Raw genomic sequence first — 19,407 nt, 5'->3', positions numbered from 1 at the left:
AACTGCAACACTCAACTCACAGCAGACACAGCAGCCTCCAAGGCATGCCTTTGGGAAAATTGAGCAGATCTGACCAGCAGAACAAGCAAATCCCATCTTTGAACAACCAAAATCCTCTGAATGAAACCTCTACCATCTGTTTCTCTGCTCAAACACAAGTGTTTACAATTTATCTCTGATAAGAATTATTTTGGAGTTCATTGTCACATCCTGTCAACACAGGGAGCCCCAAACTGGATGTCATGTGAATGTCAAAAACTAACTCAAGTTCTCTCGCTCCCATTATTTCAGTTCCCCTAAACTTCTGAGGCGTTCCTCTGGGGTAAAAGCTTTTCTGTCCTTTCTGAAAAGGACTTGGTTTACATAAACATTTTTATAATTTACTGTCACGTCCAGAATAGGAAGATTTGCAAAATGAGAACGAACTCTTCTCTGCCTCTGAAGAAACACGGCTGAGGAAGTTCCCTGGTTTATCACAGGGAACTGAGGAGAGAGGGGCAAACACTACACAAGCCAAAATCTCTACAAAGGACCCCTAAAGGTAACTAATTCCAAGTTAAGATGCCAACACTTGTAATGCTTTCTTTGATCACTGCTGGTAGGAAATTCCAATCGTTATTGCTATCCAGCCCCATGTAAGCACCTGTTATAAAGTATGATATTCTGCAGATCAAACTGCCATGAGCTGTGGAATTTCGTTATTAAAAGGAAAGATGCATTTATGTAAGCTGCATTCTATCTGTAGTCTGTGTTTACATCCTTTAACGTCTTACGTCTATTTGGCAATAAGCCATAATATGCAAGTCACCAGGCCCTCAGCCGGCACACATATGAGTAATTCTTGGATTATTAGTAATGTTTCTTCATAAAGAGAAGTCCCTAGTCCTAACTCTAATATCTCTGCAGGTGTAGACTCACATATCCTGTTAATTACCAATGTGGGAAGCAGCTTCAAGTCTATTTTACTTCTGCACTGCCATGGCATTCATGAAGCTATTACACTGGGACAGGACAAACTCCTCATGAAACCTGCTACTCCTACTTCTTAAACAGAGTGCCAGAAGCTAATTTTCCTTTTGTAAGATGAAGGTGATAGTTCTGCAATATTTTCCCACACGTACGAGCAAGATGATGCAGCAGAAGCTCATTCCCTTCTTGAGGGTCCCATCTTGCCTAGAAAAGTTCATGGTATTTCTAATCACTACCAGTACTCATTCAACATCAGCATGGCCCAGCAATTCTTGGGAGTCCTGTTTACATCCCACCACCTCTCAGCTTTGTTTAGACAAGCCTTTTGCCCAGTAAACCTTAAAAAGTATCTATGCAGGAACCGATTCAACACCAAATAACGTGAGGAGTAATGCGCTGAGATGCTCCAGTTGGCTTGCCTACAATAGGGCACTCAAAACAGCCAACACAAACAAACCTGCCTTTCTGTGAGGAGCAACAGGAAATTTCTGAATACCTGCCCTTGCACTGACAGTGATAAGCTAATCCCCTACTTGACCAGAGGCAGTGCACGCACTTGAGTCATGGTGAGGCACGCAGCAAAGGCCTGCAGCATACCAAAGTCTGCTGTGAAGATGTGCGACCCTCTATCAGTTGCCCCAAACAGAAAGTTGCTTCAACCTGCATCACATCTACCACAAGAAAAAGGTAATCTAAAGGTAATCTACCATTGAGCAACTGATGTGGCAACTTACATGTCCTTCTACCCCTGAAGGTCCCATTAGATTGAAGAGCCAGCTTCACTCAGCCATGGGTGCAACGACGTTACTTCAGTTCTGTGACCAGTGCAGAATTTGAAGAGCCACAAGAAAACTGTGTGCTGCTCTATTAAACATGAGAAGAGTTGAAATGCATCAGATTTCCAAACCCTCCTCTTACTTCTCACTCCTCCCCACTATTAACTGCAGCCAAGCTACATCAGATATCAGCTCTATGAACAGTTTTACTGACAACTCATTAGGAGCTATTATTGCGAAGAGATGCGCTCTGAACATAGCTAGGATTTTTGATGCTATACATCACAAAAATCAAGCAGGCCAAACAGACAGATAAACTGGTTAGCACAGCCAGATACTCTTTGATGCTTGGCAAGGGTTCACCAATAAAACATGCTGCTGTAAAAATGAGCTTATTCCAGATAAGAAAAAAATTCTTAAGAGCTGAGCACCTCCGATAGCGGATCTTATCAATAAATGCATTTTTTTCCATGTAGGACACTGATAGACAGGAGACAGCCACACAACAACTGGCCCTGGAGATCAGAAGTATCAAGTCACTCTACTTTTAACTTCCTGGGTAGCTGTTTTACTGACTTGAGAGAGGACAGGGTAATTTTACTTCACATTAAAAGCTTCTTTAGGGACTTTCTCTCCTCAAGACAGAGGCAGACACAGAAAAGAAGGATATAGCCATAACAATTGAAGCAATATGCTCTGGAAATTCACAGAACTTAGCAAAGACTATTATTTACAGTTTTTGTTCTTGAATCCCAAGGATAATGATTCTGCATAGGAATGTCTTTAGGTGACAGTATAAGGGACACAGTCTTAAGGAGTTAATTGCATTAGTATATTAGTCCATATCTGTTCACTGTAAATTTAGGATGCTGAAAAAGTTATTTTATACTACATTCATCTTTACCAAACAATTTTTATCTGTGGATAGAGACTCCCATTAATGACCCTACACTCACAAAAATACAAGGTCAGCAGCATAAAGGAAACGATCCATCAATACTGGGGTAACAAGCAGAGCTGAAGATGAGCAAATCACTCAGGGTATGACATCAAGTGCTGGGTCGTATCTGCCTGAGATGAAATGTGATGCAAGGGAAGCGTGACCCAGAGGAAGCTGAGGAGGTGCTCCTGGAAGAAACTTTACCTGTACCAATGACAAGGAGGCGCACAAACTGCCGTCAGCACAAGAGCTCATCCACCCGCTGTAACCTTTAGCCAGGCTAGCAGGAACTTCATGTAGCTCAAGTAGAAGCATTAAAAGGCTATTTCAGCATAGTCCAGTGAAGTTCCTCTCCCATAAATAAACTCAATCCACATCAGTGACAACACAGAGACAGTTCAGATGCTAATAAACCCAAACAGTGCTTAGGAGAAAAACTGTCCAGTCAGAAATTTTTAACATTTAACATGCTGGTTAAATGAACTGATTATCATCGCAGTTCACAAAAAATACCTTTCTTGGCTTTTATTTTCTTTGAATTGAACCTAGCCTTTTCTAGTCAAAACTTCAGCCACATACGAAAGCACTGTTTGGCTCACCTGAATCTCTTCTGGGAGAGCAGAACCTTTAAAAGAATAGGTATCCATTTTAACTAAGAAAAACTTCCTCAACTGCAGTTCTATCTATCTCCATTATTTTCCTTTCATAAACCCAGATAAAACATCTGGACAAAGTCAAGCTGAGTAAAAGCTGGATACAGTTTTGTACTATCACTCCAAGAGCCAGGGAATTCCCCAACTAAACGTAACAGAGCAGCCGCAGCACTCCTCAAGGTCTTCAGTGACAACAATTGCAGGTCCTGCAAGGATTTCCAAACAGTACAGGATGGGGAGTGGGCTGAACCAAAATACTTGGGAAACACTTTGGATGCTTAGGGAGCAAACAGTCTGAGTTTGGCCTGGGGAAGACATTTGCTGAATCAATCCAAAAGCCATCAAGTATTTTGCCTTTAAGTCTTAACAGTAAAGATGGAATAATTTATGACTCAAAGTTTTAATAGTTACAGACATTTAAGTTGGCAAACTAACTCAGAATCCAAGCAGTAACCCCAGATACTAAATACTGATTCAGTATATGTGAAATAAGTAAACCTTGAAGGTAAGCCTGTGTAAAACTTTCTGAAATTCCTGATACAAATGGGTTATCAAATGCAAACATTTCATAAGCTAGTATATGGTTAAGTGCTTATACAGTATTTTAAAATTTGACAGCCATTATGTAAATAACAGAAAGGCATTAACCCCATTCGTAGAAGGAAGACAGAGACTGGGAGTGCTTAAAGGATTTGATCAAAGTCATGCAGTGCAAATAGCCATGTTGGAGAGAGAAACCAGCTATTTGAGGCTAAACCCAGTACCATGAAGCTGTATTTTTCCTTTCTGCATGAAGTCCTACATTTTCTTTGCTCATGTTTTTTACGTGCTGGTGACAGCATTTTTCAGTTTGTAGCTCTCAAATCTGCACAGTCACATTCTATTTGAAGCCTCCACCATTAAATATGGTTAGAAATTGGAATTTTGACCTTGTAGCTGTGTAACATAGGCACACCATTGAAAAACGTCCTAATTCACCCAGGAAGTGAATACATCCTGGCAGCAGGTGCTCCAGGTCCTACATAGACTTCAAAGTTGGCAAACGTCTAAGTCAGTACCCATGAAAGAATCACAATTTTTTTGCACAAGAAATATTAATAAGGTACTGCTTTATTTTATATAATCTGGCAGTCATTACGTTTTGGCTGATAAATACATTAGCAAAAATCTATGTCTTTTCTATAGTTTTTCTTCAGTAGATGACAGAGTGCTTTATAATGCTATTTGCTCCCCCTTCCCCCCAAAGACCCAAACACAAAGCGACCCCCCAGCCCCATTCCAAAGAGCACTGAGGGGACAGGGAGATGAAGTTCTCATCCTACATCCAAACCTAGATAAACACAATCCACTTCGATTATTCCTTCATACAAATACACTTTTTATTTTGGTAAATACAGACCAAGCTCTCATTTTTTTTCCTTCAGTTCATCATACTGTAAAAGTTATGCATCTTTTACAATTAAAACAAAGAAGTTAAGAAGCCATCAAGGCTAGGCAATTGTTTGAAGTAGGCTTGACACCACCAGAGCTAATTCAGTGCAAGATACAATTGTGTCAGACAACACAAAAATGGAAAGTGAGCTAGAAATGGAAAAACGAATTGGAAACAGTTCTCCTATAGTAAACAAAAATCAGTGTAAACATTTTCAAAACCACCCTGGCCATCATGATAAAAAAGAATTAAAATGGAGTCATCCAAAGGAGTTCATTTAAAGCTATTTTGGCTGCCCCTTATAAACAGAGCTTAGATATAAAGTTCATTACTAACTAGATCAAATCTCTTTCAAGGGGATGATTAAACTCTCTAGTGCCTGTGGAAACTTCTGTGGCTTGCAGGCACAGCTCTTGGAATGGAACAAGGTAAACCGTTAAAAGAAGCAATTTTCACTTTTTCCCACCCCCTTGAAATGGCCACATCAGTTTCTTTAAGATGAGATACTAAAAAAAATCTCAGATAAAAAAGAAAGATACCAATTTATCACAAAGCCACAGCCTCTCCTAAGACAGTCTGCAGGATGTGAATTCTGACCTATTTTAAATGCTGATAACAGCATTCTAAAATTTTGATGAATGCACTTTAAAACCTTTACAAACACACATGGGGGGGGGCTTAAATGTAAATGTAAAGGGAATATTCAGTTTACCAATTAATACTGCAATTTCTATGTCCAGAGCCAAGTCTGCTCAACAACAATGGTTAGATGGAAGAACAGGGCCGTGCTGGCAGCCCTTAGAAGCTTTCTTACCTGTAGTGCACTACGCAGCCTCGCTGTTATTCATGGATTGATTGTTCTGAATGTTTTTCAAACTACATGCATTGGATTGATTCAGTGTCAAAACTGCAAGGCTGCATAGATTAACTCTTCTTTCCTCTAATGCAGCATCTTGAAATGAATTAGAACACTAGTAATTATTAAACAGCAAAACCTGTTCACAGCAACTCCTTTGTTCTTAAATACTGTATTAACAGCGAGCACTGCTGAGCACTTCAAAGAGAAGAGGGCCAGCTTTCCTCCTGTTTTTGCAGGTGTGCTACTGGGACAACTCATATTCCCGACTACCAAAGACATTCTAGCCAATATAAAGCCAATATTTAAGTAACCGTCACAGGCAACTACCCTGTACTCCACGTATCGGCATAACTGTTAGTTCTGTTCCTCGTTTTCATACACCCCCTCCTTCCAGTCCTGAGGTTAAACTCCACCAAAGGAAGCCCCAGCCTCCCACAAAACCTACACAATAATCACAGTGTTAGAGGAACAAAACCTGTGCCTACTAATAGACATTCTGCCTTAAAACACCAAACCCCAAGAGCAAACTGAACCCCTTTGTGTCTCCAGGAGGCAAGAACAAAAGCCGGAGCTGCCTCCTCCGCACGGACTCGCCCACCCCGGCGAGCAGAGCCTTGGCCAACACCCGGCAGCGCGGACCCACCTTAGAGAGCTGCCTCCTGAGGCTGAAGCGCTGGACCATGGTCTGCCTCGGTCCTCGGACAAAGCGGCCGGCAGCGGGGCATGGAGGGCGCAGGGCGGCAGCCGGCTGCGATCAGCTGCGGCAGCGCATCCTCGGGCCGCCGGCAGGCACGGCCGCGGCCCCCGCCCCGAACGCGGGCACCTCCGGGTCCAGGGGCGCCCCGGGGAGGAGCAGGGAGGGCAGGGCAGGGCAGGGCGCGGGCGGGCGGGGCGCTCCCCGCCGCCGCCGCGGGGGGCGGGCACCGGCACCGCCGCCCCCCCCCCCGCCCCGCAGCCCCCGGCGCGGTAGCCGGGAAGGCCCGTCCCGCGGGGGAGGGGGTCGGTCGAACGCTGCCCCCGCCCCCGCGCAGCAGAGCCGGGCCCCCCCGGCGCGGGTGGCTGCGGGCAGGGGCGGGCCGAGCACGGCCCGGAGCTGCCGGGAAGGGGCTCCGTCCCCGGGCAGGCTCAGGGCACCGCGCCCGAGGCCGGCCCGCCCGCACCGGCAAGGCTGGGCCCCGGCCAGCACGGCCGCGCCTCCGCAGCTCGACGGCACCCGGGGGGAGGGGGGCCGAAGCCCCCCGTCAAGGGGCACCCCAGGCTCCATGCGTTTCCCAGCAGCGCGGCCTTTCCCTCTCCGGGACGGAAGGGCCCCCCGCCGCCCGCCGGGAGGCCCTGGGGTGCCCCGCACGGCTCTGCGGGCAGGAGCGAGCCCGGGCTGCGGGGCAGAGCCCTCCCGGCAGCCCGCGGCTGGCACCGCTCCCCAGCCCCACGGCAGGAGTTTCCTACGCCTGATTTTCAACAGAAACCTCATCCTGTGCCAGCATTTGTACAGCACGTGGGACACCGCGGCTCCCACCCACCCACGGCTGTGGCGCGGGGTGCGGCGGGGCCAAGCTACAGCTCCACGGCAGCAGAGACCGTGCCCAGAGAGCGAGGGGGTCCACCCGCCCCACGCAGCACCCTGGGCAGGTGAGGTCTGCGTCCACAGCAATCGGCACGGAAGACCCTGCTGCCAGCCCCAGAGAACACTACAAGAAAATACTTCTCTCTTCCCACCCCAAATATGCAGTAAAGATCTATGGTGAAATAGTCAGGAACACTTTTATTTCTTCAACTTTCTTGACAAGAGTGACTTTCGCATCTGTAAGTTACTCTTTGTCCCCTACAGCATTTGTGAGCGATGAACACGGTACTGTCTTCATGCACAAAAGAGGATTATGAGACTCCCTTAGTTTGCTGCAGTATCTGCAGCAGTACTCTGAGGGGTTTCAAGAAACCAGCAGCAAGGACACATGCATTTCCAATTTGTGCCACTCGGACAGATGTCCATATCTCCATGAGTTGGCTCAGGCATCTGCCAGGATGTTCATAAAAGGAGGAACAGCTCGAAACCTCTGGAAAATAAGTCCATTTTTCATGTAGCCTGTCTCAGCATTTTCATTCTGAACTTCTTAAGATTTTATTTCCAAGCCCTTTTGTAATTGCCTCCTACCTGCGATTTTGCTCTCATTTCTTTCTGTTCCTCCAACTTAAAACCACTGCATCCTCCCGCTCTGGATATCAAAGTATCTCTCATGGGCCCCTCACAGAGAGTCCTCATCTCACCTCCAGCCCTTCTGGAAGGCACTCATGGCAGGAGCTTTCCCACCACGATCCATCGAAGTAGTAAGGCAATACTTAAAGTGAAAACATCAAGTAATTTGAACAAAAAATAATGACACGTTGAAGAGAAAAATTCTGTAGAACAAAAACCATCAGGGATACTTTCCCACTTTTTATATACAATAAAAAAAATAAATTTAATAAGTTTAAAGACATACCCTGCATTCTCCATTCCTCCTCTTACCAAAATAAAAAAACATGGCATAGAAGCCATTGCACATGCATTATATCTGGATTTAGGTGCAATCCAGAGAGTCAGACACCTGTAAATGGATAGAGATTTTCTACAGTTCTGTTTGAAAGAAGTGGGGAAGCTGGTTTCCAAGCATCATCCTGAGTTCAGCAAGCATGAAACTGCAATGCCAACTGTTTGAGGGCTCCAGTAAAACATTGCTTTCAGCTCCATAATTCTCAAATGCCCCTACTAGCCCCATTTTACAGACGGAAATACGGGCAAATTCAGGGGAAGGCCTGAATCCAACTCCATGGCCTGTGCTGGAAGGACCTGTCTCACAAGGTATGGGCACGTAGTTCACTGTTGGAATGACTGCAATCATTGCAGACACTGCCAACAGGTAAGCAGGCATTCACTGACATGAACAGACTATCACTTAAATATGACAAATGACACAACCATGCAGCAAGTGATGGAAAAGATAAGAGCAATAGAAATGAGGTAATGAGGCTATGGGAGATGGTTACACACATACCTACGTAGCTTAATAGCATTGACTTAAGCAAAGACATACTGAGTTTCCAGACTTGGTGTCTGTGTAAAAGTAGAAAAGGGTCTGGTGTTTAGACCATCAGATCCTATCTCAAAGTACCCGTCTGTAAAAATCTGTCTCCCAGAATACATTTTTTCAGCCTCCTGTGTGGAAAAGGTTGCATCCTGCTGTAATGGATGCAACCGAGGTCCAAGAGCAAGGTTAGTCTTCCCTTCAGTCACCATGTGAGAAGATACAAAACTTCTGTAAAAATGATTATATGCCATGCAAAAGGCTCAAGTCAGCAGACAGGCTTCTTAAATACTAGGCGCAACTCCTATAGCGCTTCTTTTTGTCTTAGATCTTTAATAGAATTCAGTGACTGACTTGCAGGTGTTATTTGTTCCGCAAGCAGATGATCTTCACGGCTCTCAGCCCCTGTTTATCTTTACACGCAGGGTTCAACAGCAAGTTTGAGTTTCACAGCTAAGGTGATTCAGGTCTGGTGGATACCCTGTCAGCTGAGTTCTGCCTGGCATGGAAGACGAGGCATAAAAAGTTGCGCTGGACATGTTAAATGATGAACACAGGTATAGTCCTGGACGCTGTAGGAAAAAATGCCATTTCTAAGTAGCACAGTCACCTTTCTAACAACTAGTTCTTCTCATTCACACTGCTGGTGCCTTCTAGCACAAAGGGACGCTGAGCACTACCACATCTCAGCAGCTGATACAGCCCTTCCTCTGTTCAAAGGCAAAGCACTTGTGCTTTATTTTCAGAACCACCAGCCTGCTGCTGCAATGTGGTGGGCTGTCTTCTGTACTGAGAAGAGGGGAACAATGCATGCTTCCTTACAGTCTTTTGGTTTTGTAGTGTTTGACAGTCCTTAACAACAAAAAGCCTGAAAAAAAAAAAAAATACACTGCCTGAACTGAAACACTACTGACAGAGGCTAAACTTTTGTAGAGGGTGCAAAAAACATCATGCCTTACTTTTTGCTCAGTACTCTCAATATTGGCCATAGACACTGTGGAGTTGCTTCAGTACTAGATTGACATTTTAACATGATAGAAACTTCAATTCTAGCTTTTCAAAAGCAGTTATTCAAAACTAAATGAAAAAGAAATGATACCTCAGTGAATTTGAAACGCTAGTCAGAAATTCCTTTCATGTTGGAGACAAAGTTAAAGGCATGCTTTGCCCATAATATTTTTCACTACAGAAAACAGGAATTTGTCCATATGAATATCAATACTTCTTCTCTATTTGATTGCTTCTACATTATTTTTTTCTGTGTTACAGTTTTAAAACCACATAAGTTACTCCTCCCCGTATATATGTTGACTTAGGACGTCCACAGAAGACGTCACCAGTATGGATGATGATGTTGGATGGCAGAGATTAAGCTAACCACACACCACGGAAGATTTCATATTCCAAGTCTAGTTAAGCAAAAGCTTACTGTTCAAACAGCATTCAGCTCATTTGCTCCAATCATCTACAACAGCAGCAGTTATTCAGTGCCAACTATACAGCCTGATTTACTAGTAAAACCTAAACCTTAAATAGGCTGTCATTATGCAACTCAAAGAACATGGAATTAGATCAAAACGTCTGCTTGGGACAGCAGAAGTACTCACAACTACTACTACTGAAACTACCAAGCACATTCTGCACCACCACCAGAACCAGCATCTGAACGCGCTGTGAATGTAGGGCTAACCTGTAACTGCAGTATTGCTCTGCCCTGACTACGTCCACAATCCATATTTTGCAGACGAATGCAAAGCGATATGCTTTCACACTCAGCCCCATGAAAGTTTCTTTAATGAACGTGTGGGTATTTTTAGCCTTAAAAAGGCAAATAAAATCAATGCATCAGGCAGTGATTTGCTGTGTTTCCTTTCACATGTTGGGCACATCCTGAAACTTTAAAGCAGCAGGAAATTTAAATGGATTTGATATTGCAAGGAAAAAAATGGAAAAAAAATTTACAACTGAACCACTATTGCAGACGCAGTCCGAATGATACAGACTTTGTGTAACCAGAGCCTGAGTGCCTGTGATGCAGATGCACACACATTTGACTGGGGTATCACATGTGCTGCATACAGCTAGGACCTGACAGCATCTATCTCATCGTTGTACACTGCAGTGAGCAGACCCACTGTAGTAGTCTTCCACAGGAAAGTACTGGAAGATTTCTGGGCATATAGTGGAAAACTACAGAAAGGCATTGGATGACTACCACCAGACAAGTGACTCAACCTGTACGCTCGCTGGACAGGGAGATTGCTCATCTGAGCGAAAGCAGAACACGTACTTAACTCTCAGTAGATATCTGGGCCGACAGAAAAGGCAAACGAGCAAGGCCTGAGCTTAACTGTCAAACTCTAGACTGAAGATGTACCCTATACTGCAAAGTAGGTTCCAGCTGCTTCAGAACAGCTGAGGTCAGGAAATATCTGGTTTGATCCTGAACACCTCCAAAACTACATGCTTTTGTTTCCTTTCTGCTAATTTATCCATTCACTGTTAAAGGACTGGGGCCCACATACCTGAATAATGTTCGTCTGCATCCTCAGCATTCACTCTGAGAACTTAGGCATCATGTACAATTTTTACAACACAACTCAAACACAGACACCGAATTGCAACACGAATCCAAAAGGGAAGGCTCCTTTTTGCATTACATTCAAATGGCTACAGCATTGATCCCTTCAGTACATGGACTTACCCACACAGGAAAACAGTTTCTGAATAATAGACTGTGAGCAAAACTACTGGAATCAGGAACAGCTCCCAAGTCTTGAGGCCAGAGCATGTCCCAGATGAGTTGTACCTCCCTATCAGGGCAAGGCTGGATTATCCAGCCCTCCACTGCTCACCAGCACTCTCCTCAGACCTTAGAGTTTCAATGTGAAGGAAGCCCTGGCACAATGGCCAAGAGGATCCCACGGCCTGCTCCAGCTACAACAGATCGAGGGACCTGGATCCCATGGCATGCTATGGCGTGCACACAGCTGTTAGAAGTCAGTTGTGCACTGACTCCGTACAAAATTACTCTCTATGTTATGTACTGGGAAAGTAACTGCACTGCCATGCATGGTTGCTTAGTCTTGTAGAAAAATGAAGGTGACTTAGGTTAGGCCAGGGTATTTGTCTTGTAAAGGAAAAATGTTTTTAGCCTATTTTTAAAGTCATCGAATGACTCGGAGGCTAGAGATAGAGGAGACGTTTGTGGTTGTGCCATGAAGGCTTATGAGAAGGGTCAATGCAGTTCTCTAAATAGAATTTGATGGGAAAGTTACAAAAAGATTAAACAGAGGGGTTTATTTTATAACTGTCATCCTCTGTATGCCTCTGTAACATCTATAGAGGCACACTTCAGCACCGAAAAACCCAGCTGTGACACGAGAGCATTATTTGGTAGCATTCTGCCCTGACAGTGCTAACTCGGAAGTTTCAAAATGCAGAAATGTGTTATGTACAGAAGTGTTCCCTGCCAGAACTTGGTCTCCTTTTCTAAATGCTCACTTTTCTTGGAAATACATAGTACATTACGCAGTTGCCAGGCCTCAACTTTATATAATGACCGTGTAGAGCTGACAGTGGAAGAAACCAATGGGACTGAGACACTAGAAAAACCTCCTCGTGCTGGCAGAGGACATACCAGATGCTCAGGGGATTCTGCATCTAGCAGCTGCATCATTCTTGTCTCTGAACTGGGTCAGTACTTCTTGTTCTGCATTTTGACTATATTGAGAAGCCTTGTGCGCATCATTCAATCCCTACTGCAGGAAATCTATACCATCTTGAGCAGTATCCGTGTCTGGAAAGCTGCCACACGCTACTGTCGAGACCACCAGGCTTGTCAGCATTCCCGTCACAACATCCTCCTGGGGCTGAAAATAGCTTCTCCAAAAAACTCTCTCCCCATCGTCTCCTGGTCTTTTTTTCTGTGTTCAGAGATATTCCTAGGATTTCTGTATTTCATTTGGGAACCCAATGACCAGTCGGATGGCTTGGGAAGGAAGTACAGTCAAAGCATCAGCAATCAGCGCGGGAGACAAACTCCCTCCACAACCACGTCAGAACAAAACACTGGAACGAGAGCAGCCAGGGCAAGGCTGCTCTGTCCTGCCATTTTATCTGCTGCATCTAAGCCTTCCTGTTGCCAGCTGTGAGACAGTAGATACGGATGGCTCTGGGTAATCACCCTCCCACCCTCAGGGCTCAGTGCCACAAGTCCTACAGACTGACTACCTGCTACTGCCTCTGTTGCTCTGTCCAGCGCCTCGGACACAGTGCCTCAGTTCGCTCATGGACACCCAGACCTCTTATCCCCATCAGGCCGCATGGCTCAGAGTCTGGGCGAGACAAAAATCGAGATAAGGGAAAGGAGCCAGCTGGCTGAAATGTAATCCACATCAGACTGAGATGGAATGGGCAGATTAGCAAAACTGATGATAGCAACATTCTTCCTTGCCTCTGTAGCTGAGGCCTCACACTCAGCACTTCCAAACTGATTTTTATGGTCTGCATAGTTAATGAGCGGCTCCTACTCTTACATGGAGACACATGCATCCTTCTTCCTTAGCCCCCTTGCCAGGCTATCGTAAGTCTTTCTTTCCTAGAGTTACCTTCCTACAGTAATTCATTCCTGTGTAATAGATTAATTGGTGAATTCTTCTCTATTCAGGGACATGAAACACTAACCATTCAAAATAATCCCTTGTCGTGCTAACGCTTCCAAAGCTGCTTATGATATATAGTATTTCTAAAGCCACAGACTAAGAATTAATATGAAAGATTGGGACATACCAAACTTCTGAAGAGATATTCTAAACAGCTTACTGCATCAGAATTCCTAGAGACAATGGCATTTAATTGTATACAATGTACAATCAATTACATCTGAATATTTAGCAAATATTGAAAAGCAGAAGTAGTGAACTAACAGAAAGCTTTCTATATAGAAACCAGTATAAAAAGTGGTTATAAACAACAAACGGTATGTTGTGTTAATTAAAGGGAAGGGGGTGGGGGGGAATCGGGTAATACTTTATGCTATGTCTACAAATACTCCAGTGTCATTTATCAACATAATATCCACATATGAAAATTCCATAGTTTTAACCTTTTTCCACCCAAGGTATTGTCTTTATGGGTTTAAAACTTCAAGAAGCCTTGTCCTCCTGAAGAAATCATAATTTTCTCCCTGACCCTCGTTTTTTGTTTGTTTGTTTCTCTCCAGTAAATTGGGGCAGTTTGTTACAATCATCTGCTTAGTTTACTGCTGAAACAGTAAATTTTTAGTAGCAGCACTTACATGTTAAACAAAGACAACAGAATTAAGGTTTGTGCAAGAGGGTGTACTCTCTTCCCCCGGTTTCCACAAGCCCAAAATGCTTGCAGTAGAATTTAGGGCCTTATTAAGAGCTTTGCAAACAAGTCTAGCCAAAAGGAGCGTAAAAGCCAGCATATGCTGTGTAATCAACCCTAGCAGAAACAAAGGCAGGGATCCTGACTGCAGCACTGCCTTAACTTAGTGAGAGGCTCTAGACGGTGCTACTAGTTGAGAATTACCCCACTGCACGTCTGCAGTTCTGGGGACTTGTCCCCACACGGGCAAGCCTTGTAACCAAATGAATAACAGCATTACAAGAGAAACTGCGAAGCTAACAGCTCACAGTCACGTTGCTTTGATATGTGAATCGATCCACACGCCGTAAAGTGTGGCCACCTCCACGGTGAAATGCCTCCGTTGCTCTATTCCAAGCAGCACCCCTACAGTCAGGCCAAAAACTCAGTTTCCTCCTCTTGTGACAAACAGCGCAAGTGGAACTTAGGTAAGGAGAAATGTAAAAAAAGACCATGGCCAGGTCAGCAGCACGAACGCTTCTGGCTGTTTGCAGAGAACACATGACAGTTACAAGGAGCAGTCAAGGCAATCTTATCCAGCAACCATTTAGCTATTTGAGATTTTTAATAATTATAAAAAAACCAGAAAGATTTCAGTCAGATTGAGAAAACACACTCAAGTGACCAAACGCTGTTTCTGTATAGAGGTGGCAGGCTCAGATCCTTTCAGGGGGCTCTGACAAGGCTTTTTGGAAGTCAGCTTATGCAGCCCAGGGCTGTGCTCGTACGCTGGCTCTTCCCGAAGGCAACGCAATGCCCAGCAGTCTCCTGCACACGTTGGCACCTCCGTCTTCGTGTGCACTGCCAGATTTTTTTCTTACAACACACACACGCGTCTTGGCTGCGATTTTTATCAGGTAAACAAACCTGCTAAGGCATCCATACCATTTATCAATCGTAATACTGTTTCTTTAAGACAGCAGCAATCTCCCCTGACTCAAGAGTTTGATCAAGTATGATGCGGTGCCAGGAACAGCCCCTTTTTCACCGACAGGTTTATCACTGCCTTTTGCAGGGCTAATTCACTGCCCTCTGCAACCTACGGCCAAACGGAAGCAAGGCACTCGCATTCCCCGGTTGGGAAGAACTGTCCACAACTCAAACAGCTGCCTGCCCTTCCTCCGCACTCCTTTTCATCGTACTCAAGAGAGCGACGCCTCCTCCTGCCACGGAGGATGCTCAGCAGAACAACCCGTCAGCACTTACGTGCCCACCTTTAAACGCACGCACGGAAGCGACAGGGCCTGCAGCGCCCGCGATGCTTTAACACACGCCCGAGCCTTCCGGGCCCGTGTGGCTCGTGGCGGGGCAGTGGCACGCTCCCCCGGCAGCGGCCACACCGTCCTGTTTGTAATGCCTAAGCCTTTTCATAGTGATGTCCCCTCTGGAAAAAGTTATTCAGCAGTGTTAGAAATTGCTGCTTTCATAGAAAGCATCAGCTTACCTTATACGATTCTCACTTCTATACAGTCCCTCTCCCAAACCCTAAGCCTGTTCTTCAAACAAGAAAAAATGTTTCTTTTGTTATCACATTCAGCATGGGGAAAATTCAGGTTTTAGTAAAAGCTAACAAACTTTATTTTCAAATTTAAAATTAAATTGACCTAATGAACTAGTTCATCTGCCTGATATCCTTCCATGAGAACACAAACACAATTAGAATTCATTTATTTCTAGTACAAAATGTCTTGTAACTACTTCTCCTTTTAAAAATGCTCAGTAAGAACTGAATTTTTTGTTTTAATATCCCTCTCATTGAGATTTCCTACAGCTTTTTACTTATAAATTGAATTCATGGGCTTTAGCACGTTTTTTTTAATATTATTATTGGCATTATATGAGGTTAGCAGAAATACATATACGAAAGTCAAATCAATACTTTATAAATTTAAATGAATACGTAGATGTCTTACTGATAAACTCTTACAGAAGGACCTGCTGGAGTAACCAAAAGTAGCAAAATTTTCCTACTGCAGAAAGTTTGGAAGATAAAAATTTTATGTATTCAAGCATACACATTCTCAGGATCAACCCTTTCAGTTTATTTTATATATATTTAAGATAAAATATTTTAAAAGATACCTATACATTCTAAATTTGTTACTATCAGCCTAGAGTTTTCTGCATACAACAGCGTGTAAGTTGCTTTAGAAACTTAGGTTCAAGAAAAGTGTTTTAAGTATTTTTCTTCTGGGTTATTTAAATTAAGCTACTTTCATAATCAGTTTTATTTTCCAGAAAAGCTTTGATTTCATTGTTGCATTAAGATAATTCTCCCTCTCAGCTGCTGCACGGAAATAAGTGGTATCTCCAAAGGCCAATTTAGTGGCTCCAGCCACTCCATTTTCAGGGCAGATCAAGCAAACTGCTCCTGTGCCCGTTTCCAGCAAAGTCACAGCTCCCTCTTTTGACTGAAGTGTTGCCGCCTTGAAACGCTCTGCACAGAAGCCGAAGGCACCTCTCTAACAGGTCTGGCTGCGTCTGGCTTTCCAGAAAACTAGAAATAGCTGCCATTTCCCAAAATTAAAGATAACAGTTATAGATAACACTCGTACGCTTGTAGATGGATAAACGTATTGACAGATTTCTAGAATAGTTGGTTCCTCTGAGATGAAGTTTAAATTATAACCCAAGGAATAATACATTGTCTGGGACTGGATTAAGTTATGCATTGCAGCAATAGTAAATATTATATAAAGTCTTACTAACCTTTATTTTCTTTCTTAATATAAGCAATATTCAGATAATTAACAGTTGAACAAAAAAAGTTTCAGAGCTCCCACAGCCACTGTGTAGCCCTGTAACACAGTATTGCCATCGGTAGTAACATGCCATAGGCTTCGTGCTCAGTTTGCAATGCCTCAGGACGGAGGATTGCTCTGTCAGAACTTTTCTTGACCCACTTGCAGCTTTGTTTCATTCAGTTCAGTTGTGACACCGATTTCCCCAGCTGACATGGGGTCTATGGATAATCTGCTCTGCTTGTGTTTATCATCGTGAGGTACAACCATAAGTCTATACAGACAGCAGTAGCAAGTGGTTTTTCTACATGGAATGAGATACTTTAGCTCCATAGTACTGATGCAGCGTAATGAAATACACGCCTGTACCACAACAGGAGAGGCTGCAACAAGCGGAGATGAGGGTTTGCGACAAGAAGGCACGCAGGCACGGGCTGGTAAGAGATGGCGCAGACTTGGCACTGGAAACCTCACAGCTTAAACAACTCACCAATGGTCAGTTAAACATAGGTGTGGAGCTACAGAAAGCTGTTGGTGGGGCGGGGAAAGAAAGAAACTAAGTGATATACAGAAAAGGCACCATACAGAGTAAATTTGGATGCACACGGAGCTGCAGACCAATAATGAAAGAAGAGTCTAAACATGTGTTTGCAAACACATAAAAAACATACCCCAAGTAAATCCTAGTGTGAGGAGGAAGAAACCATCAACCTGAACACTGAATTCCTACCAGTGAAGGACTCCAGGTGTGACAACCTGCTGTAGCACACACACACCTCCACCTGACCAGAATGAAATCACCAACTGTAGGACACAGAGGAGCAGTGAAAGGGTAAGCACAACCCGAACAAAGGAGTTATAAACTAAGAAGCATGCGTATAACAATTTTAACAGCATTTTTTAAATTATTATTTTTCTGTAACAATTAGACCAATAATGAGTAAACTCTTAAGATTTCAGTCATTCTAACAGTAAATTCATGGCTCTTTATAATGTGCACCCTCTTTGTCCATAAACAAGACTTTGAGCCCAACCCCACTCTTGTGCTTCACAAAGGTTACTGTTACCAGTCAGGGAAAAGCAGTGCCTGGTACAGCATGGTGTTTCAGAGCAATTAAGCAATTGAAGATTAATTTCTGAGCTTGTGAAACAATCCTCAGCCTACTCCTGACCTATCTCTATCTGCAGTTAAGCCAGTGACCTGCCAGTATCTTATCTTGTTGTGAGATACAAACAACACAACCCTACCCCCGTACAAAGCATCGGCATCAGCTTGCACTTTTCCGCTGGGGGAGGAGGAGGAGAACAGCATTCGCTGTCACAGGAGCTGCATTAGTCACACTTACACGCCGCACACAGCTGTCCGTTCAGATTCCCAGGAAGCCCAGATATGTAGCTCCAGGCGTTTGCAACATCAGTTTTAAGAAAAAGTTACTGCTGTCCTGAAATGTTCCTCGTATATCAGTCCACCCAGGTTCTTGTATGTCTTGCTGTCAAGAATACAGGTAACTCCTGCTTTACCCTCCCAAGTGAGTAAAAGCTTTCTCTTTACAGTAACTTCAAAATTAGTGCTGTTCTAACATGATTCACAGCTGCAGGTACTGGAAGTAAAATCATATATTATTTCCAGAAGGGCTTGTGACTAACCTGATATATTAATATAACAAATATTATTTTCAATATAAACCGGTCCTTTACAGCCAAAGCTACAAAATGTTTTACTCAGGATCAGTTATGAAAAAAATTCAAATATGTTTACCAGCTACCTAAGCTGACTGGGAGAGCAAACACTACAGTGTGATGTTAAGAAGACCGCTTGTTCTTATGGGAAATGTGTTAAAGCCTAAGTGATCTTTCATGGATCCAAGATACATTGTTTGTAGCCACAATAGACTTTCAGCAGTTTTAATGTTATAAAACCACTCCATCTTTTGTCTTTTCACAGGTGGCTGTCCCAGGTGCACTGCATGGTGTTTAGGACAAAATTTGTGAAAAAATGTTTCTGGCAAGTAAATTACTGCTTTAAAAGACTATTTACAGTTGGAGGGAAACTGTTCATTCTTCCACAACTCTGTGACATATACTGAGAAGGTGGCACAGTTGAACATGCTACCTTATTTATGTTAATATGTAGTTTGTAGACCAGTGTGACAACTTGAGAAGAGTCATTATAAGTAACTAAGACCAGCAAACTTAAGGTTGATAGGTTTTTGATACTCATGGGTCAACATCATCACTGGAGAATACCGAGGAGCCTGCAAACTAAAGACTGAAAACTGTTATTCCAGAAGCATAATCCAAAGATACTTGAAATATTTATGAAAACTGATCATCAAAACTGGGAAGAGGATGAGGACACAAGAAATCCCATCAGGACGCAGCAGCAGTGAAGTAAGTGGTGCCTTGGAAAGCTGTCCTAAGGGGATCTCGCTGCAGAACAGCAACTCTCTTTTCCTTTCATTCCTGTAAACCTGAGGCAAGCAAATGGCAACCTGGAAACATTTGGGCCTATGGAGGCAAAAAGCTGCAAATACGCTAAATTTGATACTAGATTAATTCAGGTTGGTCTGCCTTCTTACTGATA

General features: G+C 43.7%; 1 protein-coding gene across 13 annotated transcripts in view; it reads right to left on the bottom strand.

The window, feature by feature from the left end:
• The window catches only part of TMCC1 (transmembrane and coiled-coil domain family 1), a 200,199-nt gene that overhangs the window by 64,887 nt on the left and 115,905 nt on the right, over window positions 1-19,407 (bottom strand). The window contains exon 1 of one of the 13 annotated variants that reach the window (XM_064453377.1): window positions 6,273-6,456. The exons of the other annotated variants lie outside the window; for them this stretch is intronic. Coding sequence (XP_064309447.1) covers window positions 6,273-6,311 — 39 coding nt within the window. The 5' untranslated portion in view covers window positions 6,312-6,456. Of the gene's footprint in view, window positions 1-6,272; window positions 6,457-19,407 lie in introns of those variants that run through there. 13 annotated transcript variants of the gene reach the window in all.

Source organism: Phalacrocorax carbo, chromosome 6 (assembly GCF_963921805.1).
Source record: "Phalacrocorax carbo chromosome 6, bPhaCar2.1, whole genome shotgun sequence".
Taxonomy (NCBI): Eukaryota; Metazoa; Chordata; class Aves; order Suliformes; family Phalacrocoracidae; genus Phalacrocorax; species Phalacrocorax carbo.
This window is presented reverse-complemented; position numbering and strand designations above follow the sequence as displayed.